General features: G+C 54.1%; 2 protein-coding genes and 1 long non-coding RNA gene across 8 annotated transcripts; 1 reads left to right on the forward strand and 2 right to left on the reverse strand.

Annotated features, from left to right (window-relative positions):
* Positions 1-6,240: 6,240 nt before the first annotated feature.
* On the reverse strand, positions 6,241-9,135 carry SERTAD1 (SERTA domain containing 1). 4 transcript variants are annotated; one of them, XM_059152874.1, is made up of 2 exons: positions 8,989-9,135; positions 6,241-7,311 (listed from the first exon to the last, which is right to left on the reverse strand). In XM_059152874.1, exon 2 carries the CDS (start codon positions 7,309-7,311, stop codon positions 6,598-6,600), a length of 714 nt encoding a protein of 237 aa, XP_059008857.1. In that variant the 5' UTR covers positions 8,989-9,135; the 3' UTR covers positions 6,241-6,597. The 4 variants fall into 4 exon arrangements, with proteins under 4 accessions (XP_059008857.1, XP_059008859.1, XP_059008858.1 ...); XM_059152876.1 differs by lacking the exon at positions 8,989-9,135 and adding an exon at positions 8,903-8,950; XM_059152875.1 differs by lacking the exon at positions 8,989-9,135 and adding an exon at positions 8,639-8,752.
* Positions 9,136-9,241: 106 nt separating this feature from the next.
* LOC131818420 (uncharacterized) lies at positions 9,242-13,204 on the forward strand. Of its 2 annotated transcripts, none has more exons than XR_009348813.1 (2): positions 9,242-9,301; positions 13,093-13,204. It is a non-coding gene; the product is annotated as an uncharacterized LOC131818420 (long non-coding RNA). The 2 variants fall into 2 exon arrangements; XR_009348812.1 differs by lacking the exon at positions 9,242-9,301 and adding an exon at positions 12,465-12,650.
* A 2,040-nt stretch (positions 13,205-15,244) lies between these two features.
* On the reverse strand, positions 15,245-18,872 carry SERTAD3 (SERTA domain containing 3). 2 transcript variants are annotated; one of them, XM_059153219.1, is made up of 2 exons: positions 18,635-18,872; positions 15,245-16,502 (listed from the first exon to the last, which is right to left on the reverse strand). In XM_059153219.1, exons 1-2 carry the CDS (start codon positions 18,671-18,673, stop codon positions 15,900-15,902), a joined length of 642 nt encoding a protein of 213 aa, XP_059009202.1. In that variant the 5' UTR covers positions 18,674-18,872; the 3' UTR covers positions 15,245-15,899. The 2 variants fall into 2 exon arrangements, with proteins under 2 accessions (XP_059009202.1, XP_059009203.1); XM_059153220.1 differs by lacking the exon at positions 18,635-18,872 and adding an exon at positions 18,288-18,485.
* Between the last annotated feature and the right edge of the window lie 1,074 nt (positions 18,873-19,946).

The raw sequence follows: 19,946 nt of genomic DNA on the forward strand, positions 1-19,946 counted from the left end.
CATCAAGTGAGCGCCACTTCTAAGAATTTTGCATTATTATTCACACAAATTAGGGGTCTGGCTAGACTTGTCGCTGGGTGAGGGAATCTTTAGGCCTGAGTGAGGCTGGCCACGGAGGAGCCCCACTTCTCTGTTTCATGGAGTTTCCATGTTGGGGGTACATCTGTCGTGGGCTAAGTACTATACTGGGCACCCTGAGCTCTGCTCCCAGGATCCAGGGTTCAAGGTGAGCACATTATGCCCAGTATTTAGCTACCCAGCCAGGAAGTGGTAGAGCTGGGGTTCAACCCCACTTCTGCAGGGCCCCAAAGACCCTGCACCTCTCTTCTGTCCTCTTCATGTAACAGACAAGGAGGCTCAGAGACAGTGACACCCAAGGTCGCCTGCAGCAAGTCACTGGTAGCAACAGGCTTTGAAGCCAGACCTGCCCAAGTCCCAAACCAAGGCCACCAGGCCTCACCCTGATCCCCTGACCCCCAACCCCAGCCTGCCCTGACTCACCAGACCCTGGGGGGCGGCAAAAGGAGCACAAGTATTCCCACATGCCCTTTGCGCCCACCCGGCCGCTGGCTCCGATGCTCCCAGCTCTCTGAGTCCCGGCCTGGGGCCAGAGCTGGGATGAAACTGGGGATTACCCCCAAAGCACGCGTCAGCAGCTTCTGTCCCATTGTCGAGCCAGACACGGCCACCAAGCCTTCACCTCAGTTGTCAACCTTGCTCCTTGCACCAGCCCCCCAGCCCCTTTGGGGACCTGTACCCCACCCTGCACCGAGAGCTTGGGGCCTACTCCCGAGGGCACAGGGACCAAGCGCAGGCTGGCAGGATCCCAGAGTGCTAGGGTCCTCCCCCCTTCTCTCCAAAATGCCCCCTGCCCACTCTCAGCCGCCAGGGAAGGCAGGAATGTGCTGAGCTCTGGGGAATGCCTTCCAGGCCTGGCAGCCACCAAGGGTTGGGGTGTGGCCAGGTCCCTGCCAGAACCCTTCTCCTGGGAAGGGTGCAAGGATTAGTGTGATCAGGGCGTCTGATGGGCCTGAGGAGACCCTCACCCTGGCGAACTCTCTCAGTCTCTCTCATTGATCCATTCAACCATTCATGTGTTTGTTTATTCACTCAACAAACACAAGCCCTTGGCGGCAGCCTCTTTGCCAGGCACTGGGGACACTGACAGACCTAAATTTACCCTGGGGGGGCAGGCTCAGGGAAGGATTTCTGGAAGACATGACATGTGAAGTCAAACTGATTGGTTGAGAAGGAGGGAGCCAGGTTTAAAAAAAATGTGTAGGAAGGGGCTTCCAGGGAGAGGGGCAAATGCAGGCAAAGTACCAGAGGGGAGAAAGGCAACGGTCTTTATCCAAGGTCAGCAGTCCATGAGCACCTGGTCTGGTGTCCAACCCTATGCTGGATGGTGCCGAGGACACAGTTTGACTTGGACAGCCCGGGCCTGTTTTTGCGGAGTTCATAGTCTAACAGGGAGACAGACCCAGAATGGTGACGATTGTGATAAGAGAGTCGTGGTAAGAAATGTCGTGGTAAGGGGCTGACATTTCTTACCACGACTCTCTTATCGTGTTGGCTGTTTGATGGGGGAGCCCAGGAAACGTGCCTGCTCCAGCCTTGCAAGGGAGGTCAGGGAAGGCTTCCTGGAGGAGGAGACATGTGAACTGAGACTTGGATGACCCACAGGAACCAGGCAAGAGAATGTAGAGAACAGTTTTACGGGCAGAGGGAATAGCCTGTGCACAGGACCTGAATCCAGAGAGAGCTCAGCACATGTGAAATTTCTAGAAGTTGAGAGCTGACTCCTCGTTAATGGCTGCGTCCCCAGGGCCAAATATGCGCCTTGCTTATATCTCCTCCTATTTTATACATTTATTCAGCAGCTATTTGCAGACACCTCTTCTTTATACCTCCCTGGGTTTTATCATGGAAGTGACCATGACTGCGGCCTCACAAGGCTCACAGCTTGTGAGCTGTGGGGGGGGGGGGGTATGGGGGCAGGCATTCAAGAAGTGCTCAGTGAAATGAGTATATAATTCACACTGACTTAAGGAGTATGAGGGACAGATATAGGCCAGCAAGAGGAGCCTTGCACTCTGGGACTATCGGAAAGGGCAGGGAGGGCTTCCTGGAGGAAGTGGCATTTAAGCCAGCACCTGAAAGATACATAGGCATTCATGCAAGGCTGCTGGGCAGGTGGTGGATCAATGACTGGGTTTCAGGGAGAGGGAACAGCCTGTGACAGGGGCCCCTTTGAGAAATCGGTGAATGGGAAGGAGTGAGGGGAAGCTGAGGGGAGGCCCATGTTCAGCAGCGCCTGTGAGGAGGGGCTGACACTTCGTCTTAAGGGCCTTGCTTGCCTTGTGCCTTCAGGGGGGACAGAGTCTGTAGAGTTTTAAGTAGTCGAGGTTGGAAGTCTGACTACAGCCCAGGCTAGAGTTGGGAAGAAAATCCACCTCTCTGCTCTGGGTCAGCCAGACAAGGGAGGCTGGTACGGCGCTCTTCTGTCTCTCTCTGTGTCTCAGAGCACAGGAACCCTTGAATGTGGGCTCTGAGACTGGGAACAAGCATTCAGGCTTTTGCCCCGTTGGCTGTGTTTTGTGGTCACCCTTCAGCGGGTAAAGGAAGCTTCTTTGTCATGAAGGGCGTGTCTGTCTGTGTGTCTCTCTACCACTCTGTTCCACTCTCTGTCCTCATTCCTTGTCTCTGTCTCTCTCTTTCTCTGTCGCTCTGCGTTCTCTTGCTTTCCCTCCCCCAGGGGGGTGTGGCCATGGGAAGTTGAGTTTAGGGGGTGGCACCAGTATCCTGGTTCCGGCCAAGGTCACCTCAGTAAACACAGGACATCCTGTGGGACTGGGTGAGAGGGGGGTGGGAGGGGGGTGGTATCGAAGCTTATCTTTAGGGACAACCCTCTCCCACCCACTAGGAGCTAAGTGGCAGCTGGGTCCCCAACAGAGCAGCTGATCTCTCCATTCTTCCCTCCCATCCTCTCTACCTGCTCCAGCCTCCTACCCTCCCTTACCAAGCTCCAATCCCACTGGCCCAGCAATCTGGATGCCTTCTCCTGGTTCCCTCTCCCCAAGCCTCTTGCACCCCCTGTGTCCCTCTCTGGCTTTAGCATCAACCCCAGACCTGCTTGTCCCCCCAGTCACCATCCCAGGGCAGCCCCACAGTCTCCCCCAACCCCAGTTCCCTGGTTAGAACCCTGGGCCTCATCCTAGGCCCCTGCCCCATCGAGTCTCATCAATTCCAGAACCTGTCCTCCTGGCTTGCTAAGCGCCTCTCCCCGTCCTCCCAACCACCCTGCCAGGGGTGTGATGTCCCTTCCCAGCCTCCCCTCAAGGCTCCCAGCCTTCAGTCTCATCTCTGAGCCACCACATCCACGTGGCAGCCAGAGGGATCCCTGCACTTCCTGTCTCCCTCGTGCCTTAGCAGTAACGTCCCTCACCCAGGGCCCCTTGTGCACTGGCCCCCTGCAGACCCCTCCAGCCCCATGATTTGCCTCACTTCTCCTCCCTCTTTCCAGCCGAACCCATAGCTTCCAGATCCCTGAAAATGTTGTGAGGTCCCTCTCATCCCAGCCCTTGCTTGTGCTCTTCCCTCTGCCTGGGACAGCCCCCTCCCCGGAACCACAGCCCTTGGAGCTGGGCACTGTTGCTGTTCCACTTTACAGATGAGCTCCCGAGGCCCAGAGAGGTGAAGTGCCTCTCCTGGGGTCACACAGCTGCAGAACAGCAAAGCAAAGTTTCAAAGGTAGGTGGTCTGGCTTTCAAGCATCACATCTGCTCAAAGTCTCATTGGGTCAATAATCATTGACTAAGCATCATCGGATTTCCCTGGCCAGCATTGTAGGTGCTCCATAAGGATTTGCTCAGTATGTGAATGGGACAGGGGTGGAAGGCGAGGCTTGGAAGGGACAGAGTTGTTCAAAGCTCAGAGGACTGAGATAAATTCAGAGGGTCCAGAGCAGAGGACAGACATGGTTTGCCTTTTACTTCGGGCCAGGCACACAGTTGTTACTCATAAATCTTTGCTGAATGAGAGAAGGAATGAAGGGAAGGAGGGAAGGAGGAGGACAGCTCTCCCAGGTGTCCAAGGGGAGAGGATGTGTGTGTCATGGGAGGGGGTCCCCGTGAAAGTCCCTGGAGGGGAGCCAGCCTGGGGAGTGTCCTGGTGGGAGCACACAGAGGCTCTGTGGAAAACCAGTGCCAGGGCTGGTGGCTCAGCTAGGAATGGTGTGGGCCCTGGAATCTGCTGGCTGAGGACCTGTGGCCTCTTGGGGTTGAGCCTGAGGGCGGAGGGGCACACTTGAGCCAGGGAGCCTGCACAATCATCTGGGATCAGATGAGGGGAGAGTGGGGTAGGCCCTTAGGCTTGAGCTGCTCGTAAACCTGAGGGTACCAGAGGGAAGAGACTAGTACTGACTGATCTAGCCCATATGGTGCTTTTATGCAAAAGGCCTGCCCCTTCCCCAAGGCATTTGACCTCCATCTGCTGGGAAACTGTTGTAATAAATATGTAAATGCCTGAAACATGCACGGTAGCCCCTTAAATATGGAATTTATGTTTAGTGCACAACCTGTGCAACTGTCTGCAGAGGCTCTGGGGAGAAGGGGCATCGCTGGCCAAGCAGGCACCGGGGCAGATGGGAGCATCGTTGACAGATGGGTAGGCTGTCTGCACCAGCATGTATCACAGATTATCCCCCAATTTGGCACACAGAGACATCAAAAACAGGCTCCCAGAGTGTCGTAAACAGAGCGCATTGCTGACCCCACACTGGGGAACTCCTTGACCACTGGACATACCTCAAGGGAACCTAAGGCAGTGGCATCTCAGAACCTCAGACTGAGTACCAGAGGGCATTGCTGAGCCCAACACCCGAACTCCCCAGGTCTGGGTTCGGGTCAAAACCGAGTCTGAGTCCCACTGCCCAGGAGTTGAAGTCACCAGGTGTTGGAGTCAGGCACCCGGAAGACCCTCAGCCACCGCCCCAGCTCTCTTCGAGCCATTTCCACTCCGCCTCCGTGGGCCGCCTCAGCCACTACCAGAAATGGGCACGACTTCCTCTCCTCCTCCAAGAAGCTCCGCTTTGCCCGCCCCTTCCCGGCCCAAGGGGCCGCCGAAGCTGCCCGCCTCCCCCAGTTCCACCCCACCTTCAGCCTCCCTGGAGCTTCCGGACAGAGGGTAGGCCCTGGGACCCAACGATTTTGATGTTCCCTCGCTGGCGTCTTCCCCACTCGAGGCCCAGTGGGCCTGGCAGTTCACCGTCCGGCCCTCTGCTCTTCCCGGCCCTCATCCCCCGCCCTGCCTCCGCCCCCCACCCCCCGCAGCTTTCACAGTGCTCCTCCCCTCCGCCGCACCCCGGGCGCTGCCCTGCCCCCACGGCCGCCAGGAAGGACGCCGCCTGGGTCCCGTGCCAGGCCTCTGAGTGTGCGGCCCCTCCCAGCCCGGCCAGGAATGCGGCTGGACAGCGGGGGCGGCACAGACACTCGGCGCTCAGGCCAGCCCGATCACATAAGCAGTCGGGCAGGTGGCCCCGGATCGCGGGGGCCTGGGTTTCTTCTAGAAGGAAAGCAGGACCTGGGTTTCTTCTAGAAGGAAAGCAGGACTGCCTGCTTTGCTGTCAAAACACTAAACCGGGTGGCTTTATTTCGCAGCCCCCCTCCAAGTTGCCCTATCCTCTGCCCAAATGCGGATTTGAGGCCCCGAGGGGATTTTTTTTTTTCTTTCTTTTTTTTTTTTTTTATAAACTTGCTGGAGTCTCCTTGTCTTTCCCCATTTTCCTGGAGAGCTAGCTCTCCATGCTCTTTCGGGAGACTGTCCAGCCTCCAGCTTTGGGCTTTTCTTTCTGGCTTATTCTGAAAGCTCCCTTTTGCCCCCAGCCCCAAGACACAGAGGAAGATTCAAGTGGCCTGGCTCACCCCCCCCCCCCCCATTATGTACCCACTGGGCACACCAGGGAAACCTGGCTGAGTACTTCTGGGGAGTTTTCTCCAGTTACCAGAGCTAACCCATCTGCTTCTCAGACCAATATAAAGTAGTGAAGTTCATGGTCTGAAACCCATGTCCTCAAGGGAGCTTGGAGCTTCAGGTTTCTGGGCTGTCAAATGGGGATAGTAATCACGCCCATCTTGTTCGGGGGCTGGCAAGGGTTAGCACTGTGCCAGATGCCCAGTTCCCTGCTCACTAAATGCTGGAAGTTACTATGTCGCCCTTAGTCCAGATACAAAGCACACAGACTTGAAATTTCCCAGGACTAGTTTTAATTTCCACAAAATGGTGTGGTCTCTTCCCACATCAGGGAAAAGACTCCCAGGCTCCAGCCCCTGGGGTTTCAGTCCAGCACAGAGCCTGGTCCAAATCACATTCCAAACACCAGGCCCTGTCCTCCCATCCCCACAGCCAATCCCAGTCTCCCCCAGCCTCCCCTCACAAGTCCTAGACAAGAGGACAGAGGTGGAGTTACTCAGGACTGGATTCTTCTCTCCAAAGCCCCTCTCTCTCTGTTCTAGGGAAGCCAGCTATGTCTTTCAGAGGAGAGCTGGTCTGGCCACGAGGCTCAGTTGGGACACCAGACTACCATCCCCACTGTGGGCGTCAGCGCCCCGGACCCGGCGGCCGCTCCAGGGCCTGTGTGCCCACCAACACGTCCAGGAGGTAGTCCAACTCGGCTTCATCCAGCTCCAGAGCCTCCTCCTTGCCAGGTCCATCCTCAGGGCCAGGTTTGAGGGCCTCGGAGGCTGGTGCCCAAAGTTCACTGTCATACATAGAGGTGTCAATGTCCTCAAACAGGCCCTCAAGCTCATCGTCCAGCAGACAGCCAGTGGCCGGGCCCAGCAGGTCCAAGGCACCCAGGCTGGGTGGGGATCCCCCGGTGGGGCGGCCTGGGGGCCCCTCGTCCACCAAGGGCTGGGGGGCCTGGCTCAGGCCCTCGATATGGCTGAGGTCCTCCAGCAGGCTGGCCATGGAGGCCGAGAGGGCGGCGTCGGAGCTGGCCAGCAGGCTATCAGCCACACAAGGGGCCGCAGAGGGGCTGGGCACAGGTGGCAGGGTCGGCTCAGGGGCCATGGATGCCTGGACGCGCCGCAGTGTGTTCACTACCAGAACCAGGTGCCGCAGGTCTGGCTCGCTCTGCCGCAGGCTGTGATGGAGCTTGAGCACCGAAAGGTCAAAGAGGGAACTGGAGGTGGCGGGTGGGGGGGGCTGGGCCACTGCAGGGAGGCTGGGATCCAGCCACCAGGTGTCCACTGCCAAGGTTTCCTTCTCCTGCTCCTCCTCCCGCTTGCGCTTCAGACCTTTGCTCAGCATCATCTGCAGGGAGGGAGGAGTCAGTCATTCGTTATAGAAAGTCAACGTGAAGTTCAAACCCAGGCTCTGATAACTGATGTGCAGGTGTGATCTTGGGCAGGCCATTTAATTTCCCGAGCCTCTGCTTTCTTAGGAAAACTTTAAGATACGAATGATAATAGTTATCTACTTCAAAGAGTTGTTTTATGGAATCAATGCGATAATGTACAAAAAAGCACTTACAACAGTGCCTAATACATTGTAACTCTTCTGATTAACAAGTACTCTGAATAGCTAGTATATTTCTTTAGCAAACCAGGTGAAGCACCCAATATTCAGGAAATTTTTTTTAACCCCAGGGGAAAGCAGCTGTTTCACATAGTTTGACATTTATTAAGTGTCTACCACCCATCAGACAAATAAATATAGGAAATGTACAGATGGTGCTAGGAAGATACTAGCAGGTTCTCTGGAGAGTGGTCTGGGAAGGCTCCTGGGAGGAGGTGATATTTGAGCTGAGCCCTCAAGCAGGAGTCAGCCACGGAAGAACCAAGGGGAAAGCATTCAGGTAAGAAAGAACAACAACAAAGGCAAAGAAAGACTTGGAGGCTGGATGAACTTGAACTTAAAATAAAATAAAATAAAAAGCACCAGTGTTGTCGGCGCAGAGTGACGCAGGATGGGATGGGATTTGGAGAACAAGCAGAGGCAGAGTTTGGACTGCACTGTGTCATTGAAGGATTTTGATCAGGGAATACAGTGGCGTTGTGAACTGGTTAGGTTTCCAGAAGATCCCCCTAAGCTGCTTTGAGGAAGATAATGCGGGAAGGAAGGGAAACAGAAGAACGTGGTCCCGAGCTCCACTCAGAGGCTACTGCACTCTGGGGCGGGTAATGATGGTGGCCTGGAGAAGAAAGTGGTTGGCAGTGGTCTTGGAAGAAAGTTGGTTGATTCAGGATTTATTTGGGAGGCAGAGTAGACAGAGCTTGCTGGGAAATCCTGACGGGCACCGGGGGTCACTGAGAGAACTTTTAAAAACCCACACTTTCCCCGGGGTAGGGGCCCCTGGAGTTCCGGACCCCGGGCCCAACTTGCTTTTTTGAGTTTGGTAGATTGCAAGGTCCAGTCCCCGAGCCCTTGCCCCACAGTACATTAAGACTGACCCCCTCACACTACTCAAAACGGTCCTTGCCTCCTTCCGAAGACCCGGGAGTCCAGAACCGCAGGAATTCAGCCCCCATCCGAACTCCTCCCCCTGGTCCCGGCGCCCTCTAGAGGCGCCAAGACGGCTTTCCCCGGGGATTCCGGCCCCTGGGACCCCGGGATCCTCGACACTGCCCCCACGTCCTGCCTGTCATTCCTGCCTGCCTCCCAGGGCCGTGCGGGTCGGGATCCCCGGAGGGCTCTTCTGCCCTCTCGGCCCGTGCTCGCTTCCGGCAGGCAGTGGAGGCGGCTCCTCCCGAAGCGGCGGCGGCGGGGGCGGGTGAGTCACGCAGCCGGAGCCAGAGAGCCGGCGCCTCCGCCCCCTTCCCGGGCTGCGGCGTGATTCACCCAGCCCGGCCCGGCGGCACTTAGGAGCCCGCGCATCTCGATGCCGGGCAGCCCCGGTGCTCACCGGCCGGACCCGGGGATCGAACCTGCCAAACGACCCCGCCGCGGGTCTCCCTTCTCTCCTCAGGCCCCTTTACTTCATTTACATACCTAGCTGACCCGCTGCCAATCAGAACGAAGAGGGATCCACGCGCAACCAATCAGGAAGCGGCGACGGCAGCATCGCTCGCTAGCTCTCCTTCAGCAACCGACGCCTGGGTCGGGAGACGCAGTTCTGACTCCGGCTCACGACTCGGGGCTCCTGACTCCCCTTAACTACCGCCCACTCCTGTAGTGGCCCCGCCTTCCACCCGGGGATTGGCCTGGGACGGTGATGGGCGGAGCCTGTAGAAGGAAGGCTCGGAGGGAAAGGAGGGTGGCTTCAGGGCGCATGCCCAGGGACTGCGTGGGGGTACCCGGCCAGGTGGGTTTGGCTTTTTTTTTGAGGCGGGACAGTTGGGCGGCGGGTGAGGGGTCCGGTGTTTCTTGGCTCTCGAGGTGCGGGACCGCACACCTGCCCATAGACTTGCCAAAACCCAGCAACTGAGCTCCTTGCAGGCCTACCCCTAACAGGAGTCTGCACTCTAAGCCGGATAGGCATGGGTTCACATTCTCACCGCTCACTGGGTGTGCGATCTTGGAAAAAGATCTTGGACCTCTCTGAGCCATACAGACTCTGTTAAATGGGCATCTTCTTGCCTATGTTTTGAAAGTTAGAAAATTTAAAATAAGGTTGTGTCTGTAAGAGCCCTGTAGCACACTGAGCAAATAGATGCCGGGCAGCTGGACTCAATGGCGGTTACAGGAGGGGGAGGAGGAGCGGGCGGAGTTAGGAGTGGAGCCACGGGAGTCACATCCCGGGTTCCATTCCCTAATTAACTCTGCGACTTTGGGCAAGTGTTTTAATCCCCTAGGGTCTCCGGTTCCTCGTCTTTTTAAAATGAGGTTATTTTGAGGATTAAAAAGAATAATTGCACAGGGGCGCCAAACGCCCAGTCGGAGGAACATGCGACCCTTGATCTCCGAGTTCTGAGTTCAAGCCTGCGTTAGGTGTAGAGATTACTTAAAAAGAAAAAAAGAAAAAATAATAGTTGGGGGCGCCTGGGTGGCTCAGTCGGTTCAGCGTCTGCCTTCGGTTCAGGTCATGATCCCAGGGTTCTGGGATGGAGCCCTCCATTGGGCTCCCTGCTCAGCGGGAAGCCTACTTGTCTCTCCCTCTGCTGGCCGCTCCCCCTGCTTGTGCGCAGGTTCGCTCTCTCAAATAAATAAAATCTTAAAAACAAGAAAGAATAATTGCACAAAATGCTCATGTTCTTTTGTTGGTAGTAAAGCCGTTGTGGTTATGGCACAGTCAATTAGGTGGGGGCGGGGGGACGCACAGAGTGGGATATAGGTAGACAGGAATTTAACACTTGTCTGATAAACTGACAGTGGGACTTAGCTTCACCAAGTAGCTCATTTGCTAACTTTTCTGGAGTTGTGGGAAGAACTGTCGGGAGTAAAGCTCCTGGCCAAAGCAAGCTCCAGAAAATCCTAACTATATTAGTTGAATCAGGGAGCAGTTAGCAATGGATGTTCATTCAAACCTTAGGGTAAAAGGTTAACAGGATCTTGGCAGGCTCCAAGGCATTCCCCCACAGGTTGCTTGCTAACTGCCAAGAGACAAATAGCCTTTTATGATGGGGAGATGTGCTGCTCACCATCTTAACCATGTGAGGAAACCCTGCACCCACAATCATGGGACACCCCGACACTGGGTACCACCCCATGTGATGCATTAGGAAGTATACAACATTCCCTTTGGGGTCTCCCTGTTACATTTCATAGGCTGAATCTCATGAAGCCTCCAGACCTGAGCTTCAGTTTCCAGAAAACAGAGAGGAACAAATTAAACGTGAACACAATCAGACAAATACAGAATGTGGGACATCTACAAGTACAACTGGGCTGTTCCACCAAAAATTCAATTTTGAGAAAACAGAAAAAGGGATTGGTGGGTTTGTTAGTGGGGAAATTTCTGGAATGAAAGTTACTATATAATTTCCTTATTACAACTAAATAAGCACATGAATGCTCAATGAATCCTGATTTGGGGAAGAGGAGACAGCTACAAAAGATATTTGTGGCAGGGGGCAGGAGGAGGGGGTGAGGCCTGGGTGACTCAATGAAGAGGGAGCTCCATCCCAGGACCCCAGGATCACAATCTGAGCAGAGGGCAGACAGTCAACCGACTGAGCCACCCAGGCACCCCTGCCCCTATCTTTTCTATATGCTTAATTAAAAAAAATTTTTTTCCTAATAAAAAGAGGGTAAAATGCTAATAGAACCAAACCCCTCCCAGGCAAATTCACATAATTTCCCTCATAACCTATCCTTATGGCCTAGGAAAAAAAGGTGGCTTGCTCCAGATCACATGCTGGAGATTCATAGGAACCTCAAGAATTTGATCAAAATGTGTTTATTGAGCACCTACTATATCATGGACGCCATTGTAGACACTAGGGGTACAGTGCTGGGTAAGTCTCACACAGTGGTCTCGCTTTTCATGGCTCAGGGGAGGAGGTAAACAGAGAAAAGAAGTATGACAACAAAAACATTCATGGATCGAACACCTGTGCACCAGATAGGGCAGTAATTATATAAAAATTCCTGATGGGGGGGATGGACAATACACTTAATATAATAAATAATTTAGTATTTTAGAAGGTGACAAGTGAAATGGAAAAGAATAAAGCAGAGCGAAAGGAGAGGAATGAAGGTGTGGGGTAGACTGGGTGGGTGCTGATGCTGGTAGAAAGCTCCCGGAGTAAACCTGATGAAATGGGAGAAGTAGTAAAGCTCTGGAAGAAGAATACTCCAGCCACAGGGAAGGGCCAATGCAAAGGTCCCGAGGATGGAGTCTGCGGGGCAGCAAGGCCAGTGTAGCTGGACTGTATGTTGCGGAGGGGGCGGTCGGAGAAGCTTTCGGGCCGTTTAGAGAAGTCTAGAGAAGGTTATGTTTTATTCCGAGTGGTTTGAGACCCTGGAAGATGAATAACCGAGGAAGATAATGTCGGCCTCTCTTCGGTGCCTTGAAGAAAACAAAATAGGACGGGATTATACGGAGGCCTGTGCCAGGGTGGTCCAGGAGAGCGTCCCTGAGGAGGTGACCCTGGAGCTGAGACCAGAAAGTGCAGAAGAAGCCAGGAATTCAAAGGGCTGGGGGGAAGGGAGAGGGAGAGAGGTCAAGCCTTGGGAAATGAAACCAGAAGCAAGCCATCGGGTCCAGCAGGCCTGGGGAGGAGCCTCCGCCCGCAGGGGAAGGGGGTGGGGGAGGGAAGCGCCCCGCCCCCAGCCGGCCGCCCAGCCTGCCGCCCCACCCGGCCTCTGGGGAGGGAGCAGGCGCCGGGCAGGCTCCCGCCACGGTCGCCGCCTCCGGGGTATTCCACCGCCCCGCCAGCTCCGGGTGAGGATGCAGCCGGACAGGTGGGAGGGGCCCGCCACGACAGCCACGCCCCACGACGGCCGCGCCCCATCCATACCACCACCCCCTAGCCCCGCCCCCCGCCCCGCCGGCCGGAGGAGGGCAGTTTGGGGAAGGTGGACTCTGTCCTCAGGCCCGGTTCGTTTGCGGGCCATCCTTTATACTTCTCTCATCAGTTCTTTAACGGGGCAGGAGCTGGGTCTCTGTTAGCCTGTTTGTTTATCTGGAAAGTGGGGGTATTCCTTATACTACCCTCATTGTAGTACTAGCAAGCTACAGGATCTGTAAGGCAAAGAGGGCCTAGTAAAAGGTGAGTCAGGCTTCATCTCTCCTCTGCTCAGCAGCCTTCCATGGCTTCCATCAAATTCGGTAAAGCTCACTCCTTCCCGTGGGACACCCACCTTGTTCACCTCATCTCGTAAGATGCTCTCTTCTTGTACACTCTGCTCCAGGAACACTGACCTCTTCAGGGTCCTGCAAACATTCCACTCATGTTCTCACCTCAGGGCATTTGCACTAGCTGTTACCTCTACAAGGATGGATTCCCCTCCCCATCCCACCCCCCAACTGATAATGACTCACTTCTCACCTCCTTCAGGTCTTAACTCAAATGTCACCTTGTCAGTGAGGTCTTCTCTGGCCATCCCACTGAAATAACAATGCCCCCACCACTTTCCTGTTTTCTTTTTCTCTACAGCATTTATCACCTCCTGACGGACTGCACATTTTACTTATTTTTGTGTGTATTTCAGCCTTCCCCAAATGCACTGCTGTGTGAGAGCAGGAGCTGTCTATTTTATTCCCATGACTGGAGGAGCACCAGGCCCAGAGTAGGCACCCAATAAATGTAAGCAATTATTGGAATCCTTAGGGTACATTGGGTCCTCCTTTTCATGGGTTACACAATTGCTGGGTGAGGTGGGTACTCTGGAGGCCTGAGGTTGGGACATGCTGGTGTGTTCAAAGAACTGGAGAGTGGTAGTGTGAGGTAGTGTGAAGAAGATGAATTCAGAGAGGTGAGAGCGAGGGTTGACCATTGCAAGGTGGGAGTTCATTTTTTCAATAGGAAAACAAAAAGTTTGTTCTTGAGTGCACACCTGTACTGAGCATAGTTGTGTGTACTGGGGCATACAGCTATGGTAAGACCAACAAAACCCCTCCCTCTCCCAGTTGCTAATAGACCAGAAACCTAACCATAAATAGGTAATAAATAACTTGAGATAGAATAGGTGCTACTAAGAAAATCAAATAGAGGGTGGTGGGGGAATGGCGCACCTGGAGATCTGAGAAGGGGACATTTGGATCAGTGAAGCTGTGGGAGAAATGTCCTCTGGGCCATTAACAAGTGCAAAGGCCCTGGGGTATATGAGCTTGAGGTCAAATGAGACCTGTGTGACTTGAGGTGAAGAATAGTGGAAGATTAAGCTGCAAAGTTAGGAGCAAGATTGCCGGGTCTTACAGAAGTTTGGGTTTTATTCTGGGTGTGAGAGGTCACTGAGAGTTTTAAGTAGGAGTAAGACCTGATCCAATGGGCATCCATATTGAGATGTGAAATACATGTGCCTTGAGGTTCTCATGACCATCTCCTCTCTCTCTTGATTGGCACCCATTGGTCAGTTACCTCACTTTCAGGTGTGTGTGTGTGTATTTTATTTCTTGTTTTTAGATGCAAAGCCCCCCTTAGGAAGAGAATCTTGGCTTTAGGCCAGAAAGCACAGGCAAAATCCCCCTCCTTTCCTGGCCTGTGGACTCCACCCTGGTGTGGTTCCTCTTTGCAAACCTTCCAGAAAAGTCCCTAATGCTGTGTAAACTCACCTGGTGAGCCTTCAGAGGTCTTTGTAGGCCTAGCCAGGGCAGCAGTATTTCACATTCAACCTTCCCGGGCCTCCCCTCTTCTCTCTACTCACCAGCCTGGACTTGTACCTCCCAAATAAATCCTTAGTACTTTAACTTCAGCCTGGTCAACAGTTTTCTAGATCCTTTTTTAAAATGTTTTTTCAAAAAGATTTTTTTTTTCTTTCTTTTTCTTTTTTGAGAGAGTGTGAGAGCACACAGCAGGAGGAAGGGTAGGAGAGGGGGAAGCAGGCTCCCTGCTCAGCAGGGAGCTTGATCCCAGGACCTCAAGATCATGACCTGAGCTGCAGGCAGACACCTAACCAATTGAGCCACCCAGGTGCCCCTAGAAAGATCTACACTTAATGCTATTTTGGGGCATCTTCCTTACCCTTTGGGCCTCAGCAATACATTGCATACAAAGAAAGCGGTGACTTTTTTTTAAGCGCTAAGAGTGACCTATCCTTTTGGTAATTCATGGTACTGTTTCTCCTGTATGCATCCATGTGGCTGGAGATCTAAGTTTACCAAGTAGCAAAGACACAAATAGTTAAGAACCAGTGGCTTGAGGCCAAACTTAGTTTTGGGTCCTTGCTCCCTGGTTCTTGCTTATTTAAAAAAAAAAAAAATATTTTATTTATTTATGTATTTGAGAGAGATTGAGAAACAGCATGAGAGGGGAGAGGCTCAGAGGGAGAAGCAGGCTCCCAGCTCAGTAGAACTCCATCCTAGGACCCCAGGTTCATGACCTGAAGGCAGTTGCATAACCAACTGAGGCACCCAGGCACCCCATGGTCATTGCTTTTCTTGCATTGTGACCAGGAGCTAGTGATTTAGCCCCTCTGAACTTGAGGTTCCTCCTATGTAAAGCCTGTTAACAAAATTCTATATAACCATTAAGATTAAATGACTTAATTCAAAGTGGATAGAATAGTACTCTTAAGTACTCAGTAGTTATTATGTTTAATAATGTGCCTGCCCCCACTTTGGCAGGTAAGGGTGCAGGTGTCCAGGGAACTTACCGGGTCCCTCCCACTGACCTACTGAGGTTTAGAAACTTCAGGCAACACCAGCCCTTCCAAAATACTTTTATTAAAAAACAACAACAACAAAAAAGTCATTACAAACAAGCAAAAAACAAACAAAACCCACCACAAAACCCGCCTTTCTTTTAAATAACGCGGCATGGAGCGGTTTGGTTTCCACCCTATTGCACGTGGTCCGGCCTGGTTATGAATCAGGAGACTGCTGGGATGGGGTCTTGCCAAAGAGGTGGGGTTCAACCTTGGGGGAGGAGGCCAGCCCCTCCTGCTCCCTTGAGGTGCAAGAAGCAAAGTCTGAGTTCCCATAGTAACCAGGCAGCACATCCCTGTCATCCTCTGACAGGCCCAGCTTTATCTTCCCTGAGGCCCCAATGGTCACAAGGGGAGTAGGAACTGGAGGGAAAGGCAGAAGCAATGTGGAAGTGGGAAATCAGACTCCCAGAAACAGAGTCATGTTAAGGCATTTGGAACAGATAAATTAATTCAGGAAGACCCACCTTCACAGAAGGCTGCGGTAACCAGACACACACACACATGCAAGATGGTTTGTGGAACCCTGAAATGGGAGGAAAGGAGGCCACAGTCACTGCTTAGAGACCCCACCAAAACACACATACACACACACAGTTGCATCCAGGGATCCAGCCCACCAAGGCTGAGATGAGGAAAGAGCCCCCAAAGTTTTAGGATCCCAGAATGATTTCCATAATGTGATCTAGTTCATTCCACTCCCAGGACCCTGGGGCACAGAAGAGGTTGTGAGGAGGCTCCGGGGGTGCCAGGGCAGGCTCCTTCTCCACAGCTGATGTGTCAATGTCCAGAAAGAAGTCATCCAGACCGGAGTCCCCCAAGTAGCGGGAGCTCAGAGCTTCTAAGAAGACTGGATCGGGCTGGGGCAGCACTTCGTTCTGGGGACCTGGGGGAGCCATTGGATTCTGAGGGGGCTCTGTCTCGTCCATGGACGTCTCCAGTTCCCTGAGAATAGAACCGATGGTGGCTGACAGGGAGAAGTCCTCCTCGCCCAGGAAGAGGGGCTCAGGGGGTAGGGTGGGTGCTGGAGCCAGGCAAAGGGCAGCCTGGAGCTGCTGGAGGGTATTGTGTATGAGGACATGCCTGCGTAGGCTCGGGGCTCGGGGGCCCAGGCTTCGCTGGACTTTGTCTAAGGAGATTCGAAGCAGGGCTTGCTGGTAGCTCCGCAGTCCTGCTGGACCCCAGTCCCACTTCTCAACCTCTTCTTCCTCCTCCAAATCCGAGTGTTTCCTCTTCAAGCCTCCTACCATGGTGCCCTGAAGAGAGAAGAGGAGCAAGTCAGACATAGCAGGGCTAGTTCAAATCCCAAATCTATAAAATGGACATAGAAGGAATCCCACAGGGCTGCGGAGGAGAAAACTAGATCTGGACAGACACATAGCTGGGTTTACATCCCACTTACTTGTCTGTGTGGCCTTGAATAGTGAATTTGCCTCCTTGAGACACAATACTCATTTTTTCAAAAGTGTCACATATAACAGGTGTGGAGTATGGGGACCTGGCCTGGAGGCAGGAAACTTGGGTTTAAATTCTACCATTGACACTGCTCAGCTGTTTGATCCTTCTAAGTTATGGGATATCGCCTCTCTCTTTTTTTTTAATCAGATCTGTTTCCCCATCTGTAAAGTGAGGACTGTAGGGGCACCTGGGTGACTCAGTGGGTTAAGCCTCTGCCTTCAGTTCAGTTTATGATCTTAGGGTCCTGGGATCAAGCCCCGATTACGGCTCTCTGCTCGGTGGGGAGCCTGCCACACCCCCCACCCCACCCCCCGCTTCTCTGCCTACTTGTGATCTCTCTCTGTCAGGTAAATTTAAAAAAATGAGGACTGTAAAATTTCTCACCATATTCTCAAGGAGATCCCACCTGTAAAATATGCAGGGGCCCACCTACAGTTAACCTTAACAAACAAGAATTTAATTGCCATTTATTCATTCAATATTTTTATCTATTGACGGCCTATTATATTCAAGCCACTTGGAGCCCCGTTAAGACACCTATTTGTTGAGACTCTTCTTTCACAGGAAGTGTATCTTCTTTTTAAAGATTTTATTTATTTATTTTCGAGAGAGAGCGCGCGAGTGGGAGAAGCAGACCCCCCCCCCCCCATCGAGTGCGGAGTTGTAAGCGAGGTCCATCCCAGGACCCCGGGATCATGACCCTAACAGAAGGTAACCGCTTAAGCGACTAAGCCTCCCAGGCATCCCAGGGAGTAGATTTCTTTCCATGTCCTCTTCCTAACCCACTGGAAGCACACCCAAAAGCTGGGAAGGAGCCTCCCTCCTTCCCTCTTCTACTCCTTCGGCCTCCCCCAAAGCGCACCCCACAAGAAAATTTGTTTAAACTCGACTCCTGCCAGGCTCCGCCCCCTCCATGGAACTCCAGTCAGCATCCAGGCAGGCAACAATTTAGCCCAGAGGCTTCTGGGAAATGTGGGCCAAGAGCTACCTAGCACTGTCGCTAATGTTGAGCGTGTACTACAATCCCCAGAAGGCTCCGCACACCGGAGGGAGCGCCCTCCCCCGCCCTCCCCTAGGGCATGCGCACAGGGCCCGGGGCGGGTGGGGGAAGGGAACCCGGACGTCCAGCTGCCGGGCGCCTGCCGAGCCCCGCCCTCCGCTGCCTCTAGGGCGGCGGGTCTGAGCTCCACGCCTGGAACTCCCCTCCCCCACCCCAGACTCCGGCCCTACAACTGCTTTCTCCTGGTCCTTCGGACCCGAAGAAGGCCCCAGATTCTTCCCCCAAACTGCTCTCGGGTCCACAGACCCAGGCCCCAACACATCGCTCAAAAACTACAAATGCGCTCCGATCTACTCCATTCGGGAGCCTAATTTTGATACCCTCAGTCGTCAACTTTCTCCTATTCCCCCATCTTTCAAACGCCTTTCGACTTCACCCCCCCCTCCCTCTGACTCCAAGACCTGAACATGGGATTCTTCCCCAGCACCTCCTCTCCTCCACTGCGTCTCCCTCACCAATATTCCTTGCACGTAGTTCTCTCGCTTTTCCAAATGCCCAGAATCCCAGCCCCAACTCCTCACACCTTTTCCAGAACACTGGAGCCCCGAATTCAACCCGCACGGGAGACGCGAATTGTCCCAATCTTCAGATTTCCTGCCCAAAAAGTTCCTTCCTTGGTTCTCTCGCTTCTCCAAACACCCCATGTCCCAGCTTCAAACTCCGTCCACTTGGAAGATCCTGCCCTACCAACTTCGCCTTCAGTCCGGGATCTCGAATTCAGCCTCCAGTCTCCAAACCCCACCAACCCCATCAGTCACCCTTATCTGCACCCCCTACCCACGCCCTGACCCCGCCTCCACAACTCTCGGGGGGCGCGCCTCCACCTCAGGGCAAATCTCAAGCCGGGAGGCTTTACTCTCTTTCTCTCACCTTAGCTGCCAGGTTCGCAGTGACCAAGTCCTGGAACATCCGCAGCTTTACGACCCAGCAGCGCCGAGTCGGAGACTCAATCACCTCCCCAGGGCCTCTCGGTTTGGCCTCCGGCCCACCCAGCTCCGCCCCGGGGCCGAACCGCGAGCCGCGATTGGCTGGAGTCCTGCCCGCCGCGGGGCAAGGATTGGCTGGGTGGAGGAACCGGCCCGTCGCCAGGAGACGCCCGACTGGCCCTCCCTTTCCTTACTCCCCGGACCTTTTAAAGGATTCCGACTCGCCCGGGGGCGGGGCCACGTCTCGAGGGTGGAGCGTGGCGAGGACGTCAGAACCGTTTCCTTCAACTCAGCCACTGCCCTCGCTCCAAAATCGTCAGCATTGCTCTCTGGGATACTTTTATACCAGGTGAGGACGCCCGTCGGCCCGGGAGCGGGGGGGGGGGGGGGGGGCTGCTTGGCACGCCCCTCCCCACCCCGCTTTCCGGGCGGGTGGGGCTGAGCCCCTCGCGGAGGCCGCGCCCCCGGCGTTCCGAGGGCGGACGCTGCGGGGCGGAGGATGACGCAGCTGAAGACCAGCCAATGGTTCCGCGCGACCTACGTTGCCTGGGCGATCGCAGCCCGCTTCCTGTCTTCCTGCCCGGCCCCCTAGCTCCGGCCGGCTCCGTACTCCGCGGCCCCTTTCTTTTTTTTTTTTTTTTTTTTTTTTAAAGATTTTTATTTATATATTTGACAGGCAGAGATCACAAGTAGGCAGAGAGGCAGGCAGAGAGAGAGGAGGAAGCAGGCTCCTCGCTGAGCAGAGAGCCCGACGCGGGGCTCGATCCCAGGACCCGATCATGACCCGAGCCGAAGGCAGAGGCTTTAACCCGCTGAGCCACCCAGGCGCCCCCCGCGGCCCCTTTATTAATCCTCTGGATTTCTCTGCAAGTCCTGGGGTGGTCTCTCCAGCACCCCTCTTCCCGGAGCCCCGTCCTTCCTCTCAGGCAGGATGCCACCTCCACTGCTGGGAACTCATTCCTTGCTCGCTACTGCCCCAGGAACAAAGTCCCAGCTCCTCCCCTTTGGCCACAAAGCCCTTCACCGTCTGGCCTGATGCACACTCCTCCTGGCTCCCCAGAATCTGGCCACAATAATTGAATTTCAGTTTTCACAAAATGACCTTACGTGCCCGCCGCCGCCATAAACGCTGAGATTTTTGTCTGTTTTCTTCCTGCCTAATCCCCAGTCTTATGTACCATAGCAAGTACTCAAAAATGACGGTAGACGGCCTCTGGATCTTTAAACTTGTTTCCCCATCCTGAAAATACACCTTC

The sequence above is a fragment of the Mustela lutreola genome, chromosome 16 (genome assembly GCF_030435805.1).
Source record: "Mustela lutreola isolate mMusLut2 chromosome 16, mMusLut2.pri, whole genome shotgun sequence".
Taxonomy (NCBI): domain Eukaryota; kingdom Metazoa; phylum Chordata; class Mammalia; order Carnivora; family Mustelidae; genus Mustela; species Mustela lutreola.

What these genes read in the sequence shown, in the direction of transcription:
- SERTAD1 (XM_059152874.1), bottom strand. Translation starts at nt 7,311, where the DNA reads ATGATGCTGAGCAAAGGTCTGAAGCGCAAGCGGGAGGAGGAGCAGGAG.
- SERTAD3 (XM_059153219.1), bottom strand. Translation starts at nt 18,673, where the DNA reads ATGTTCCAGGACTTGGTCACTGCGAACCTGGCAGCTAAG. An exon ending in CTGCGAACCTGGCAGCTAAG is followed by an intron (nt 16,503 to 18,634) that starts GTGAGAGAAAGA and finishes TTCTCTCTTCAG; the next exon opens with GGCACCATGGTAGGAGGCTT.